This window comes from Euprymna scolopes, chromosome 35, assembly GCF_053919585.1.
Source record: "Euprymna scolopes isolate OS-2025 chromosome 35, ASM5391958v1, whole genome shotgun sequence".
Classification (NCBI taxonomy): domain Eukaryota; kingdom Metazoa; phylum Mollusca; class Cephalopoda; order Sepiida; family Sepiolidae; genus Euprymna; species Euprymna scolopes.
In genome coordinates this window covers 67,200,674-67,218,086 of record NC_136516.1, presented here as the reverse complement: position 1 = coordinate 67,218,086, position 17,413 = coordinate 67,200,674, and the positions used below count along the sequence as shown (strand labels likewise).

The 17,413-nt window shown below is 30.7% G+C and overlaps 1 protein-coding gene across 1 annotated transcript in view; it reads right to left on the bottom strand.

Moving 5' to 3' along the window:
• Window positions 1–17,413, bottom strand: part of LOC145259891 (BAI1-associated protein 3-like) — a 2,054,292-nt gene that overhangs the window by 118,618 nt on the left and 1,918,261 nt on the right. The window contains exons 20-21 of the mRNA XM_080117785.1: window positions 15,695–15,846; window positions 4,826–4,949 (exon numbers count right to left, since the gene is read on the bottom strand). Of these exons, the coding sequence (XP_079973911.1) occupies window positions 4,826–4,949; window positions 15,695–15,846 (276 nt within the window). The remainder of the gene's footprint in view (window positions 1–4,825; window positions 4,950–15,694; window positions 15,847–17,413) is intronic.

Here is a 17,413-nt window from a genome sequence, read left to right as displayed (position 1 = left end):
CCAGCCGTTTTGAAGTCTATATAAAACGAACACACACACACACACACACACACACACACACACACACACACACACACACACACACACACATACAAAGTTCCTTTGATATAATAGTAAAAGATAGAGATAATTTAAGCATACATTCAAATGTATACAGATGTCTGAAATAAAATGCACCTCATACCATTAAACTGCATTTAAATTTAAAATTAGCCTTAATATACTAACAATCATATATACTAGCAGACCTTCTGGCGCTGTCTGGTTGTAAAATATGCTTAAATATGATATTTTAATTCATGCAAATTTTGTTAGAACTATTTCCTATTTCATATTGTACTTGATATATAGTAGTGGTATCAAAATTAAAAAAAATGACTTGGGTGCTATCAGCTAGAATTAATACTAAAACATTTAGTTTTCTAGCCTTATTCGTTACCATTTGAACTAATGGCAAATATAAACACTGCAAAAATTGACCCAGTTTTATGTACAAGTTAGAAAATCATTTCATCCAAGGCATGAAAATTGTTAAACAAAATGTTTTTATTATAGGCGTTAAAAATAAAGGTACAAGATTCAATATGAAAGTGCACTTTTATAAATTTTACAAAGTAAGGTATAAAAATTAATTTAAATTGAATAAAAAAATTACCATGGATTTATTTTATGTAATGTACATTCTGTTGCACTTTTTAAAAAATCATTGAAAATTTTATATCTATATCATTAATTGCTACATAAAAGATAATGTTTTTAAAGCGCACCAAATGTACATTACATAAAATATATCCAAGGTAATTTTTTGATTCAATTTAAATTAAGTTTTTATATCTTACTTTGTAAAATTTATAAAAATGCACTTTGAAGATAAATAAATTTTAAATTGAATTTTGTACCTTTATTTTTAAAGCCTACGGTAAAACATTTTGTTTAACAATTTTCATGCCTTGGATGAAATGCTTTTCTAACTTGTATCTTATCTTTTTAAGATTATATTTTAAAACTCTCCTTCTCTCTGTTTCAGTTTGTATTTCTCCTCACACCAAAACTCATTTTTGCAACTCCCTCTTTGTAGTACAGGTCTGAATAATGAGAAAATCTGAATTTTTTAACAAAAACTTTGAAATAACATTTTTAGATTACATTTTCTTTAACTTCTTTAAGAATAGAACATCTTTAAAATTTAATAAAGAACATATTTCATATAGGTTTCATTAACAAATATTCAGTACATAACGAGAAAAATAGAGATGAAAATTTCAAAAGGACTGTATAACTGGTTACGGTCAATAGTAGCCCTCGCCAGCGAAAGTCTTTGTTGTTATTATTATTATTATTATTATTATTATTATTATTATTATTATTATTATTATTATTATTATCAAAAACATTTTGTGTCCTGCTCTTTCGCGCGAAGACTAATAAATGTATATTTGCGGATGCATAGAGGAGCGCTTTAATTCGACTTACGCCTGCCAAGTTCCAATTTTGATTCTTTAACAGCTTTCCGGCTAATATATATATATATATATATATATATATATATATATATATATATATATATATATATATATATATGCGTTATCATATTATTGAAAAACCCATTAGATTTACGAAGACGACAAAAAAGCAATGTTGAATGAATGCATCTGAGAAAATGTTGATTAGGTAAATTTTCCAAAATTCCATTTAAAGGATAAACGTCGTAAAACTTTACATTATTATTATTATAAGATGATAATTAAAGCACATAATAACAAAATACTAAATGAAAACAATGTAAACAACAACAAAATAAACAATAAAAAAAGTAGACACCATGGCAGAAATAAAACCAACACTAGCAGAAATAATAATAATAATAATAATAATAATAATAATAATAATAATAACAAACGAACCCCGGACAAGAACAACCATACCATAAATAAAAATACTAATAACGAACAAGATAAATGCAATTGTAGGCACCGCACACTTTGCCCAGTCCAAAATAAATGTCTAACAAAAAGTGTAGTTTATCAAGCAACAATATTTGCGAAAGAAAACCCGAATAACAAGAAATATTACATAGGCATGACCTCCTTAGATTTCAAAACCCGATACTATGACCACAAAAGTACATTCAAAAATAAAAAACACCGTATAAAAACAACACTAGCGAATAAATACTGGGAACTCAAAGAAAGCGGACATTCGCCGGTAGTCGAATGAAAAATAACGAGACAAGCTATCACGTGCAGACATTTAGACGACCCATGTAAATTATGCCTCCATGAAAAATTTGCTATCCTGTACTTTAAAGAACCTCAAAATCTATTAAACTGTAGACGAGAAATAGCAAACAACTGTGCTCACAAAATAAAACTTACTCTAGGATAGCGATACAAAATAGCCTTAAAACTAACAATAACAATAGAAAACAAACAAATAAATAAATTAAATAAACATGAATATAAATAAACGATCAAACATATATGTATATATATATATATGTATATATATGTGCATGTATGTGTGTACACATAGGTATATTTATATATATATATATATTTATAAAAAGGAAGGAAAAGATCTACCTTAAACCACTAACCTAGTTCTAAAACAGATCATTTGTTCGATAAAATGCATGCTCATTGGCTGATAGGAAGGGGCGTGGTGGATACTAGAAAGCTGATTGGCTAACTAGAAATCCTCAACATATATAAAAACAAGAAGCAACCACAGAATTCGCGCATAAGCCTGACGAATCCTATAGTGGATGAAACGCAGAATATTCAGTGTAGCTTAATCGCCATATATATTTTATAAATTACTAACTAGCTCTACCTACGTATTGAGCACTTTTGAAGTAAATACTTAAAGTTTACGCATAAATCTATACTTTCGTATATTAAATTTATGTGAGTAAATGAAGTAGTTATATATATATATATATATATATATATATATATATATATATATATATATATATACTAGTAGGGAGACCCGACATAGCCCGGATTTTATGAGGATACAACGAATCTTTCACATTTACAATACTTTTATTGCTATCGAAATCGGTAAAATCAATCATTTTTCAATCAAATCGATTGATTGCCTGCTCTAGACGAAGACCCACCGCGGTGCACTGGGAGTAAGCTTCGCATATCTCCCCACAGCGACTTAGTTATCAAAACATTGTAGTCTACATTGCTCTGTAAAGAACGTACTGTTGATTTTACAAAATTATTTTATATAATGGATCAAATTAAAGTAAAAATGTAAATGTGAAATATCATAGTTCAATTGTGCTCTAAACAGAAACATTCATTTCAGACGTGCCTCTGTCATATTAAAGAACTTATTGATGATTTGATACGCCAGTTACTTCTACTTGTGAAGCTATAAAGATTCTCAAATGCACTTGTCATGCTTTGGTCAAAATCGAACTGTTTTTTCTTTAATTGAATTTTGTTCGATTACTGATTATCGATATTTATCAGAGGCATTTCGATCCAAAACCTAGCCAATAAAACTTCCAGACACATGAAGAACATTGGTGTGAAATTAAAAAAAAACAGCCCAGTCGTTTCGGAGTCTATATAGAACGAACTCATACACAGAGAAACAAACTACAATATCTATCTATCTATCTATCTATCTATCTATCTATCTATCTATATATATATATATATATATATATATATATATATATATAGAACAAACTCATACGCAGAGAAACAAAGTACAATATATATGTATGTGGATGACTATATATATATATATATATATATATATATATATATATATATATATATATATATATATATATATATATGATGATGAAAAAGAAATAAACCATATTCGGATGTTATAAAATAAATAAGTCGATTAAAAGAATCACGAAATATAATAAAATCCGAAGCGCTTTTCGTCAGACAAACTCTTCAAGGAAAGAAGGAAAAGAAACCCTTTTTTGTAGAAATACTAATACTAGTATGCGAAAGGATAGAACAAAACCTTAAATGGAATGTGCCCCCACCCAAATAGTTCCAATTGTAACCGAAGGTTTATCTGCTTGCACAAAGTAGAGGGGGATAAAACTGATGGCAAGCGCCTCGAGGACAGACATATAAACTCAAGGCAATTTTCGTCAATATATATAGAACTATAGCATAGCTATATTATTAAAAACGACAGACAACCACAAAATTCGCGCATAAGCCTGAAGAGTTCTAGAGTGGATGAAACGCGGAATATTCAGTGTAGCTTAATCGTCATATATATTTTATAACTTACTAACTAGCTCTACTTACGTATTGAGCACTTTTGAAGTAAATACTTTAAGTTTACGCATAAATCTATACTTTCGTATATTAATTTCATGTGAGTAAATGAAGTAGTTATACTTAGCTTCTGAAACAGTTGAGCACTCTCCAAAGAATTTATTTCACCACTTATAAAATAGATATGGAAAGAGTTAATTTCGAAACATCGCTAAAAAACCTCCCTACACCTAGCAAACATAGCTATATTATTAAAAACGACAGACAATCACAAAATTCGCGCATAAGCTTGAAGAGTCCCAGAGTGGATGAAACGCGGAATATTCAGTGTAGCTTAATCGCCATATATATTTTATAACTTACTAACTAGCTCTATTTACGTATTGAGCACTTTTGAAGTAAATATTTAAATTTTACGCATAAATTTATATTTTCGTATATTAATTCTATGTGAGTAAATGAAGTAGTAATATATATATATATATATATATATATATATATATATATATATATATATATATACGCAACGTATGTTAGAAACAATGGTAACTTACCATATCAACCTCAACAGCCTTGGTCACTCTCGCAGTGGCCTTGACTTGAGCGATGACCAACCATTTCTGTACTGCAAAACGAAACCATTCATAGTACCTCGTAATACCGAGCGAGTCCTGCTCCCTGCAACAGAAACACTTTATTTAATGCATATAACGAAGAAGACCCTCAAATAATAGGCGTCCTGTTTCGAGGCTAATGTAAATTCAAATAAAAAAATAAATCAACATAAGATTGACCTTGAAAGCATGACAGAAATATTTCTATCTATTCAAGGTGGCTTGATTTAGTTATGTGTGCTGTTCGTCTCTTCGGTTGTATGTGTTTATACACATACAATCGTAGAGACGAACAGCATTTTCCCCGGTTTTGACGTTTGTATAATTTGTAATTGTTTTATTTCTTACTACATGTATCTAATCTGTGTTGTATGATTTTTAATTGTTTTATTTCTTACTACATGTATCCAATCTGTGTTGTATGATTTTTAATTGTTTTATTTTTTACTACATGTATCCAATCTGTGTTGTATGATTTTTAATTGCTTTATTTCTTACTACATGTATCCAATCTGTGTTGTATGATTTTTAATTGTTTTATTTCTTACTACATGTATCCAATCTGTGTTGTATGATTTTTAATTGCTTTATTTCTTACTACATGTATCTAATCTGTGTTGTATGATTTTTAATTGTTTTATTTTTTACTACATGTATCCAATCTGTGTTGTATGATTTTTAATTGTTTTATTTTTTACTACATGTATCCAATCTGTGTTGTATGATTTTTAATTGTTTTATTTCTTACTACATGTATCCAATCTGTGTTGTATGATTTTTAATTGTTTTATTTTTTACTACATGTATCCAATCTGTGTTGTATGATTTTTAATTGCTTTATTTCTTACTACATGTATCCAATCTGTGTTGTATGATTTTTAATTGTTTTATTTCTTACTACATGTATCCAATCTGTGTTGTATGATTTTTAATTGCTTTATTTCTTACTACATGTATCCAATCTGTGTTGTATGATTTTTAATTGCTTTATTTCTTACTACATGTATCCAATCTGTGTTGTATGATTTTTAATTGTTTTATTTTTTACTACACGTATTCAATCTGTGTTGTATGATTTTTAATTGCTTTATTTCTTACTACATGTATCCAATCTGTGTTGTATGATTTTTAATTGTTTTATTTCTTACTACATGTATCCAATCTGTGTTGTATGATTTTTAATTGTTTTATTTCTTACTACATGTATCTAATCTGTGTTGTATGATTTTTAATTGTTTTATTTTTTACTACATGTATCCAATCTGTGTTGTATGATTTTTAATTGTTTTATTTTTTACTACATGTATCCAATCTGTGTTGTATGACTTTTTAATTGTTTTATTTTTTACTACATGTATCCAATCTGTGTTGTATGATTTTTAATTGCTTTATTTCTTACTACATGTATCTAATCTGTGTAGTATGACTTTTTAATTGTTTTATTTTTTACTACATGTATCCAATCTGTGTTGTATGATTTTTAATTGCTTTATTTCTTACTACATGTATCCAATCTGTGTTGTTATACTTTTTAATTGTTTTATTTTTTACTACATGTATCCAATCTGTGTTGTATGATTTTTAATTGCTTTATTTCTTACTACATGTATCCAATCTGTGTTGTATGATTTTTAATTGTTTTATTTTTTACTACATGTATCCAATCTGTGTTGTATGATTTTTAATTGTTTTATTTTTTACTACATGTATCCAATCTGTGTTGTATGATTTTTAATTGTTTTATTTTTTACTACATGTATCTAATCTGTGTTGTATGATTTTTAATTGCTTTATTTCTTACTACATGTATCCAATCTGTGTTGTATGATTTTTAATTGTTTTATTTTTTACTACATGTATCCAATCTGTGTTGTATGATTTTTAATTGTTTTATTTCTTACTACATGTATCCAATCTGTGTTGTATGATTTTTAATTTTTTTATTTTTTACTACATGTATCCAATCTGTGTTGTATGATTTTTAATTGCTTTATTTCTTACTACATGTATCCAATCTGTGTTGTATGATTTTTAATTGTTTTATTTTTTACTACATGTATCCAATCTGTGTTGTATGATTTTTAATTGCTTTATTTCTTACTACATGTATCCAATCTGTGTTGTATGACTTTTTAATTGTTTTATTTTTTACTACATGTATCCAATCTGTGTTGTATGACTTTTAATTGTTTTATTTTTTACTACATGCATCCAATCTGTGTTGTATGATTTTTAATTGTTTTATTTCTTACTACATGCATCTAATCTGTGTTGTATGATTTTTATTGCTTTATTTCTTACTACATGTATCCAATCTGTGTTGTATGATTTTTAATTGTTTTATTTTTTACTACATGTATCCAATCTGTGTTGTATGATTTTTCATTGTTTTATTTCTTACTACATGTATCCAATCTGTGTTGTATGATTTTTAATTGTTTTATTTCTTACTACATGTATCCAATCTGTGTTGTATGATTTTTAATTGTTTTATTTCTTACTACATGTATCCAATCTGTGTTGTATGATTTTTAATTGTTTTATTTCTTACTACATGTATCCAATCTGTGTTGTATGATTTTTAATTGCTTTATTTCTTACTACATGTATCCAATCTGTGTTGTATGACTTTTTAATTGCTTTATTTTTTACTACATGTATCCAATCTGTGTTGTATGATTTTTAATTGCTTTATTTCTTACTACATGTATCCAATCTGTGTTGTATGACTTTTAGTTGTTTTATTTCTTACTACATGTATCCAATCTGTGTTGTATGATTTTTAATTGTTTTATTTCTTACTACATGTATCCAATCTGTGTTGTATGATTTTTAATTGTTTTATTTCTTACTACATGTATCCAATCTGTGTTGTATGATTTTTAATTGTTTTATTTCTTACTACATGTATCCAATCTGTGTTGTATGACTTTTAATTGTTTTATTTCTTACTACATGTATCCAATCTGTGTTGTATGATTTTTAATTGTTTTATTTCTTACTACATGTATTCAATCTGTGTTGTATGATTTTTAATTGTTTTATTTCTTACTACATGTATCTAATCTGTGTTGTACGGGAGTATTTACTTTCATTTCTCTTTCGCCTTTTTACCAATTTTCAATAAAATAGTATTTGGAAATTTCATTATTATTTCACTATTATTTCATTATTATTTCAGTACTATTTCATTATTATTTCAGTCTAATTTCATTATTACGACATCGTTTAGTCATCAAAACTAATTTCGTTGTTTTAACCTCTATTTATTAAATTATTGAATGTAAATCACTTGCAGAATTTTCAATCCTAAAATTAAACGAAGATTTGCTAAGAATTTTAAATCCAGAAATGGCTTTCTATTTGATGTTTTAAATATTTCAATTCTTTCAAATGTTAAGAACATAAGTGAAATGATTTGATTATGAAGAAACGGAAATGCATTTTTGTTGATTTAATTTTATAATTTAAATACTTTCTTAAATGCGACTTTTCAAATTTTGTTTTATGTTTTATTGAATTTTTAATGTCAATAAATATTCGCGTAATAAAAGATGCAAAAATAATGACGTGTCAGTAACGTAAGGACGATAAACTCGCATACATATGTACATATTAGGGGCCCAACGTCAGTAGCGATGAAGTTAGCTGTTATGAATTTTGACAACGATCCCATTTAATGCATGTCAGGATGAGCTTAATCTGCAAACAGAATTGTACCCAGATACAAGTGACGTAAGATTGAGGCAGAAGGTCTGAGGTCAAACGCCATCAACAAAACAGGAATCAAATCCTATAAGCATATAACGAATGGCGTCACTTCTGCGAGCTAGACAAAACTAAGATTTTCAAATCAGTCTCTTTCGGAAAGCCATACGAACGAGACATGACCCATGATGTAGAAAACTTATAATCAGCGAATATTACTTCGGTGTCCGTCCGTTTCCCATTTCTTAGGAAGTTAGTAGATGACTATTAAGATAACATTAGTCTATGTCTCCAGTGTAAATACTTTCCAAACTTGAATAAAACTCAACGAACGTTCCCTTGTGTCTCTCAAGCATGAAAAGTTTTATTCGTGTTATTTAGATAGACGAGAGACGGCCACTAGATAAAACGGCGACGTTGAGAATAAACGAAAATCGAGTAAAAGACTAATCCATATAAACAGCCGGTACCTGTATGTATACAGGCTTTGATTTGGTTCATTGATTACCCATAGTTTAGACAAAAGAACTGCAAAAATCAAAGGAATTTAATTGATAACACGTGGCATGCATAAATCGCGGGCTCGGAGGATGCCATCAAGTAATGACAAAGAATGGGCTAGAATATTTTTTATCGAGCAATTGTCACGTGATATCATAGAAAACGTAAAAAATAACGTGATCCATACGCCCTCTAGAGTCGAACGCAATTATCTCACCAACTGAGATAATTGTGTGTATACGCTTAGAATAAACTACATTATGTAGAAGGAAGAGTTTCAAACGTTTAGTGAATTATCCTTTCCAGAATTAGGTTCCTCTCTAACGTCGCCTTTCTGGTGGTTTTTGAAGGAAGTGTTCATGGTGGGGACTTTATTTACATTATTAAAATCCTTGTATTTTATTTTACGTCTTTAATTTATTTATATTTCAACTGTTCATGGCTTTATTCAGTAGAACAGCAGGAATAAAATTGGAAATTGAATATTGATGGAAATCTCATGTGAGAGAATCTCTTTAGCCGACATCTTTGTGAAATGAGTTATATTCTGCATCGCGATTGGGTGTTTTATATTCGTTCCCTTTCAAAGATATTGACCGCCATTATCTCTTTGAAAACAAGGAACGCGAAATTGTGTCGATTTAATTGCAGAGAACGCTCTTACAGAACCAGAAGACAAACAGGAAGAACACACAATCGTTAATCCAACCTAAATTTAGCTCAAAGCCACATTCACGATTTTATGGGCTCAGAAGAAAAATCAACCGCAATGGAGAGTGGGAGTGTAGATCGGTATAAAATACACGAATGAAATAATATCTATTGAATCGGAGCCTTGAAATGCTATTTCAAAATAAATCTTGACGAACAGAGGAAATTTTGTTTATTGCAAACGTACGTGTGACAGACAAACTGAGAAAATGCTATTTTAAAATTAAGCACGATAGATTGACGAAATTAGTATTAGAAACTGTGATAATTAAATTGATTGACTTACCGAGGGTGGCTCGGTGGGAAGGGAAAGACACTCATGGCTGTGAACGGCCCGGCCTGGTGTTTGTTAATGAAGAAAATAGGATGTCTATTCCTTATAGCTTAAATAGACATTCCAGTCTCGTTTCAATCTCGCTGAACGAGAGATTGAGACTATAAAAAGAGTCACCTTTGGAGGCTTGTTGTTGTTGTAGTTTGTTCTTGTCGTTGTTAGAGATCTATCAGACCGGTACGACAACTGTTAACAGCGCGTTATATTTACAAGAATACGTTTGCTTGTAAGCAACGAGGTAATTTTTCGTTGCAAGCTAAACGTCTTTTCTCCCCCCCCCCCCACTCGTCGGTAGGAAATATCGACAAAACTTAAGTGCCGTTTTAAAACGCCATCTTAAGATTAAGTGGCACAGACTAAGGAAAGTGATATTGCAAACGTAAAAAAAACGTTTGAGAACATACAATTACTACATAATCAAGTTGTCTGAATTGATTTTTTTCAATAAAAGTTTTAAAATAAAGCTGTAGTGTTCTTTTGTTTAGGGCGACACTTTCATCGTTCCACTTTGTGTTGTTTCAGGTTTCTTGTTTACATGTAATGTTCCTCTATCGTTTTTTTTCTTACTTTATTTTAGTTTATATAGGGTTAGTGTTTGTAACTTATGTGTATTAGTCACTGCATTCAAGGGTTTTCATTAATATTTCAGCCGTTTTCATAATTGTTATCCGTTGTATTTTTAGCCAATTTGATACTAATCTCTCCCATTCTTCTTTAAAAGTTTATCTCGATTGTTCCGCTACTATTATTCGTGTTATCTTAATTTCCATATTCTTTTCAGCTCTCTGGACAACTGTGTATTTGCTCTTATTATCCGTCTCCTTAATATTCATCCTGTGGTCTGCTGGAACGGCCAAATCTACGATTTGACAAGACTTTTCCCTCTTGTTAACAATTATGGCATTTGATCTTCTTGCTTAGATGGGTTTATCTATTTGTACGTTTATGTCCCATAAGATTTTGTGATTTTCATTTTCAAATACCGCTACCGATTTGTGCTTGTACAATTTGTCTGGGTGTTTGAGTTGTCTGCATAATCCCTAGTGTGCTACACTCACTTAGTATGTGGTTTATCGTTTTGTCTCTTGATCTACAGAGTCTATATTTACTGTTTGCTATAATGCGTTTTGTTTTAATCGCGTCATCTTATGCGGCTGTTATTAGAGATTCAGTTTTTCTGCTTAGGATCCTTTTTGTAACCATGTCTATGTGTTTTCGTTAATCTCATTTTTTGTCATCCTTATTAATCATCCGTATAGCTGTTTCTCTTTCCATTTTCTTCCCGTCTTATCCTTTGCCCCTCTTATTCTGTCTTGTTCATTTTTTCAGTATCTCTTGTTGCGGCAATAATCTTTTCTGTATTCTGCATTATGTATTTTTATAATTCCCTTTTGCGTCATTTATACAGTCTTCTATACAAACTTCTTCTTCCCCATCTTTCACTTTCATGTAGAGTTGGTCATCATCACCCTTTGGATGCAGTGCGTTGTGCATGGTCATAAGTTTCCTGGCCTTCTGGTCGAGATGCTTCAGTTCTTCTTTGGTTCAGCCTATAAACAGTCCCTAATATCCTACTAGTGATACTACCCATGCGCTTATACCTTTTAGTAGGTTTAAACTATATAGTTTAGTTTCTAGGAATTTTCCTGTTCTTTCGAATTTTCTCAGTCATTTCTGTTGCCTTGATGTTGTCTGCTTCTAAAACTCCCAAATATTTGTAAGTGTCATGCTAACTTGCTTGGGTACTTCCGTTGCCTCCAATTTCCTCTTCTTATGATTAACAGTTCGCAACTTTTCGTACCAAATTCCATTCGGATATCCTGGCCGAAGATTCCGGTTGTGTTTATTAGGGACTCCAGTTTCTGTTTGTTTCTTACAAAATGTTTCAAGTCATCCATGGTGTATTCCATCATCTGTATTACTTATATCCGACTTAGCATGTTTATTAATATATTGTTAAGGGGTATCATAGTTACGATGAAATATAGTGGTGACAGAAAATATTCTTGGAAGATACCTCTTTGTATTTTTATGTATTACGATTAAGCTCTCAGTTTTAGCTTCTATGTTTTCATTGCTTTTTCAATCAAATTGATAATCTTGCCTGGCATTTTGTACATTCTCTGGCATTCTATTATCCATGCTTGAGGGATCCTGTCGAATGCTGTCATGTCGTCGATCCATGCCATGCATATTCTATTTTCTACATTTACCTCTTTCAGAATCTTTTGGTCTATGTATAGTAGAGCATGTGTTCCTCTTTTTCTTTTGTGGCATCCTTTCTGTTCCTCGTTAAGTTATACACTATTATTAAGCGAATGGTAAATTAGTTCTCAGTTGTGCTGTTAATAATAATAATAATAATAATAGTAATAATAATAATAATAATAATAATAATAATAATAATAATAATAATTGTATATCTATTTTCATCCGAAAATAAAGACTAATTAATGATGCATGTTCATTATCGTTCATCCATTATTGAAAATGTTACTCAACATCCTGCAACCTTAGCAGCATTTAATGTATCACTCAACAGTTCTCATAATAATACACGCCGTATGTATTTTACAATCAGTTCTTAAATTGTAGGAAATTAATCCCGAAATTAGTTTTTTTTTGTCAGAAGTTCGGCCATCTTACTGAATTTATTTCAATCTTGACACCTTCCCTATTTTGAGATGATGAGTTTATTGTAGAGACTTACCTATGAATGAATTCTTCCACACATTATGAATACTGCTACCAATTCGGAACGAGAGAGTAGTTACTACAAAGTGATTGACTGTGTGAACCAGAGCGACTGCGATGGAAAGTACTTTCATCTACGCGGTTATCAATCTACTACGTTTTAGCGCAAAAATATAAAATTCCATCTGACATCTGCGCACGTGTAAGTTTTCCTTAACCATCGACAATAACAGATTGCTAATTTGTATTATTTGACAATAACAGATTGCTAATTTGTATTATTTGACAATAACAGATTGCTAATTTGTATTATTTGAATTATTCGAACCACAGTTTTTATCTTGAGTGTTATTTTTTTACAACGCGTCAGTCGGTATAACCTCTAATCTTTTTCATGTGTATTTCCTAAAAAATTAGAAATCTTTCTGTCGAACTCGAGGATTTGCACAAAATTTCGAACAGAAACCCTTTATTAAATCCAAGAGGATAGCATGCTCTGAACTTATTCGACAAGCATAGCACGCCGTTAGTAATAATCTTAGAAGATCTACGAGGTCGATTGCAAAGTAAATGTTGTCCATAAAAACATCACAAATTTTATGTGACGAGTAAAGTTCATCGCATATCGACAAAGCTGAAGGGACCACCACAAAGGAAATGGATGGTGACAAAACTTTCATAATAAAATGGCCTTAAAATTTTACTATTTTACTCCCGACATCTTAAAGAAAGACACTAGTAAGTAGGTTCATAACACTAAACAATCCCTAAAAAATCTCCAAAAGGGAATGTATAATATAAACAAATACTAATATTTTCGTATAGACGATTCATACCTATTATCGAAGTTGAAAGATTATGAATAAAATTACAAAATAAATTTATTCTTATCTTCGAAAGTGGGATTCAGAAAATACATCAATATTTATTTCTAACAATCAATTTTTATAAATGTATAAATCGTTCTTCAAATAAGTTGCGCTCACTTCATAAATTACACAATCATCAATCTCTAGTTTTTCACAATTGGTCCGTGAAATTCATATTATTTAGATTATTCGAACCACTGTTCTTATTTTGGATGTAATCTTCAATATTCTTCCCATGCGTTTTGTTGAACTAGGCAATATTTATGTCAATGAGAATCTTTTCTAACCTTGAGTATGAATTTTCTAATCTTGACCATGAGAAGATCGGTTAAAGTGAAATTTTGACAGAATTTCAACTTCTGATTCTTCGCAATTTGATGCATAGATACGAGGTGCTTTCAGTACGTTTCCATAGTTTTTTGTACAGGCATTTATAATTGTCATAGACTCTTGAAAATTTAGTATGATATTGCTATACATCTGACTAACCATTTTTTATGATTCCAGATTCAAATGAACATCTACACCAGGAATTGGAATACCCCCTACTCAAGCTTGATTGTTACAGCTGGGGAATTTCAAAAATGCAATCCGGATGTGAGGACAATTTAGAAAGACGATATGCAATGAAGTTCTGTTTTAAACCGGGGAAAAATGCCACAGAAACGCATGGAATGCTTTTGGGCCATCTTACATGAATCGAGTATCAGTTTTTAAGTAGCACATCTTTAATGTAGACATCTGTGAGGGATGATGAGAGGCTTGTGAAGAGTAAGGAAATCAGAATACCAGATTCGGTTAGCGAAATAAAGAATTTCATGATTTCATGGAGAAGGACCGTCGTGTATCTATAAAGACAATAAGTGCACCGTTTAATGTCGGTGTGGGAAACTGTAAACACTGAAGATTTGGGACATTTGCGCGAAGTTTGTCCGAAGGGTGCTCAGAGGAGATCAGAAAGAAAGATGTCATGACAGCAGGGAGATGGTCAAGTTGATCAATTCAGATCCTGCAGTTCTTGATGCTCCCGTGACCTGTAATGAAAGCTGGATCTACTGCTATGACCCAGAGACTAAAAGACAGAGTTCCCAATGAAAGCATGCTGGCTCTCCCAGACCAAAGAAAGTCAGACAGAGCAAATCCACCCAGAAACTTATGATGATCTCGTTTTCTGACAGCAGAAAGTCAACAAAGAATACGAATGTTGAGGTTTTAAGGGAGTTCAGGAAGAGATTCCGTCAGAAGAGGTCATCACCCTTCAAATCGGGCCAGTGGCATTTCCACCAGGACAATACACTAGTCCATAATTCCATTCTTGTCACAGACTACTTGACCAAAATGAGTATCAAGACAGTTACTAACTCTCTCTATAGTCCAGACCTTGCTCCCTGTGACTTTTGATTATTTCCTAAGTAAAAAAAACAAAAACAAAAAAATCCAGAGGTTGTCATCATGAGACGATAGAGATGAAAGAGGCTGTGATGAGTATCATTGACACGCTCACACAAGAGGACTTCCATGGAAGCTTCTATAAGTTGTTGTGGGGGTACAAATGCATTGCAGCCAGAGGAGATTACTTCGAAGGGGACTAGAGTTTTATGACTACTATACGAAATGCCGATACGAAAAAGTCTGGAAACATATTGCAGGCATCTCATATGCTGTTCTTAGTGGCCATCATAAAAACCTAAGACTCATCAGTTTTTAAAATGGTAAAATATCAGGAATACAGAGTATGCAGAAGTATATGTCACAACATTTTGGTTTGTCTGTACATTGCCAGAGAGACGTATGGAGTATGTCTTGTGTTTTTATACATTCGTTTGGATTTTATTCTGATAGTCTATCTTTTTCATTGTATTATGAAGGTGTTATGGAAAATATACGGGAAAGAAATCAAAACTTGATAGATGCGAAGTGTTTAGAAGTTAGGATTAATTAACCAAAAATATTCCAAAGTTTTCGAACCAATCAAATAATAAAAGGACTCACTTTTCTGGAATAAATCTTTTAAATTTGCAAAATTCCTGCAGTTCCAAGTAGAGTTCAAAAAGTGAAGTTCCGATTTCTGCAGTAGGGTTCTCAGAAAACATTGAGCGCACCTCTTCCAATTCCATGTTGCCCACCTTCAAATCATCGCCAAGCTGACAATAGAAGACAAAATGTAAATTAAAAACTGTGAAAGGAATAGTTGTAACAATGAAGGTTTTAAGAAGAATGAAGAAGACGAAAAAAAGAAGATAGTATATGTATTATATAACCCTTAAATAGAGATCGCCGATGTTTTGGCGCTAGGAGTCGGGCTTCACGATGTGATTCAAACACTTTTCTCTCAACTCGGTTGCTAGGAACTTATGTAAGAGTGACGAAAGATACACGTCAAATTATAAACCATTTTCATTTCTTATTATGATAAAGATAAGGGAATCAACATTTGTTCCTCTGCTGTTTTTTTTATATAATTTAATTAGATAATTTTTTTTTATATAATTTAATTAGACAAATTTCTTTTTATATAATTTAATTAGACAATTTTTTTTATATAATTTAATTAGACAAATTTTTTTATATAATTTTATTAGACAATTTTTTTTATATAATTTAATTAGACAAATGTTTTTTATATAATTTAATTAGACAAATTTTTTTATATAATTTAATTAGACAAATTTTTTTATATAATTTAATTAGACAATTTTTTTTAATATAATTTAATTAGACAATTTTTTTAAATATAATTTAATTAGACAATTTTTTTTTTATATAATTTAATTAGACAATTTTTTTTTATATAATTTAATTAGACAAAATACGTGCAAAATATTCTTTGGTTCAAAGATTGAGTTATGTTCGAAAATATTTCATTTTCATTTTTCTTATTTGTGTCTCTCACTGCTTCCCACTCTGTTTGCTGAATTAATCTCTAATATATTTAATATCTCTGCGAGTATGTACTGAAACAATGACTCGCTTTTTCTTTAGCTAATTAATATATTAATATAGATTTACATATATTGTTACTAATTTGCAAACAGTAAAGACGTAAATTAGATAGGGAAATAAATACTAGCAGAACCCGTGGAAATTCATCACATAAGCAAACAATACAATGTCTTTCAAGAGAATAATTAGATCCGATTAAACCGTAACATAAGAAAGAAATATTTTTCTAGCCAAATATAAAGGACTGCTTGAGATATATTATTACGAGAAATAGAACTATAGTAAGGCATCATTTTTTTCTAGAGATAATAATTTAATCTAAGGAATCTGTAAATCAGTTAGTAATAATTGTCACAATCTTCTCTTTATAATCTGATCATTTTACATGTAAGTATAAGCTTGGTGCAAAAATTTGTTTTTTGATGTTCAACTTCAAAAGATCATAACTTCTTTCACAAAAAAAATTATTAATCGAGATAAAAACCATGAGAAATCCGGAGTCCTGAAAGCAATGAAATCATTAAAGGCCAATTCGGTATCATCTCGACTTTTGAAGCATTTTTCGTGCAGGAAGTTGTCGAGATGCTTAAGAAAATGATAATCGGTGGGCAAGAGGTCCGGGGAATTTGGCGGATGAGGCAGACTCTTGTAGCCCAATTTGTTCAGCTTCTGCAGGTCAATTGAGCAACATGCGGGCGAGCGTTGTCATAGAGGAATATTAGTCCCTTCATATTAACCAATCTAGGGCACATAAGTGGAGCTTCTGGA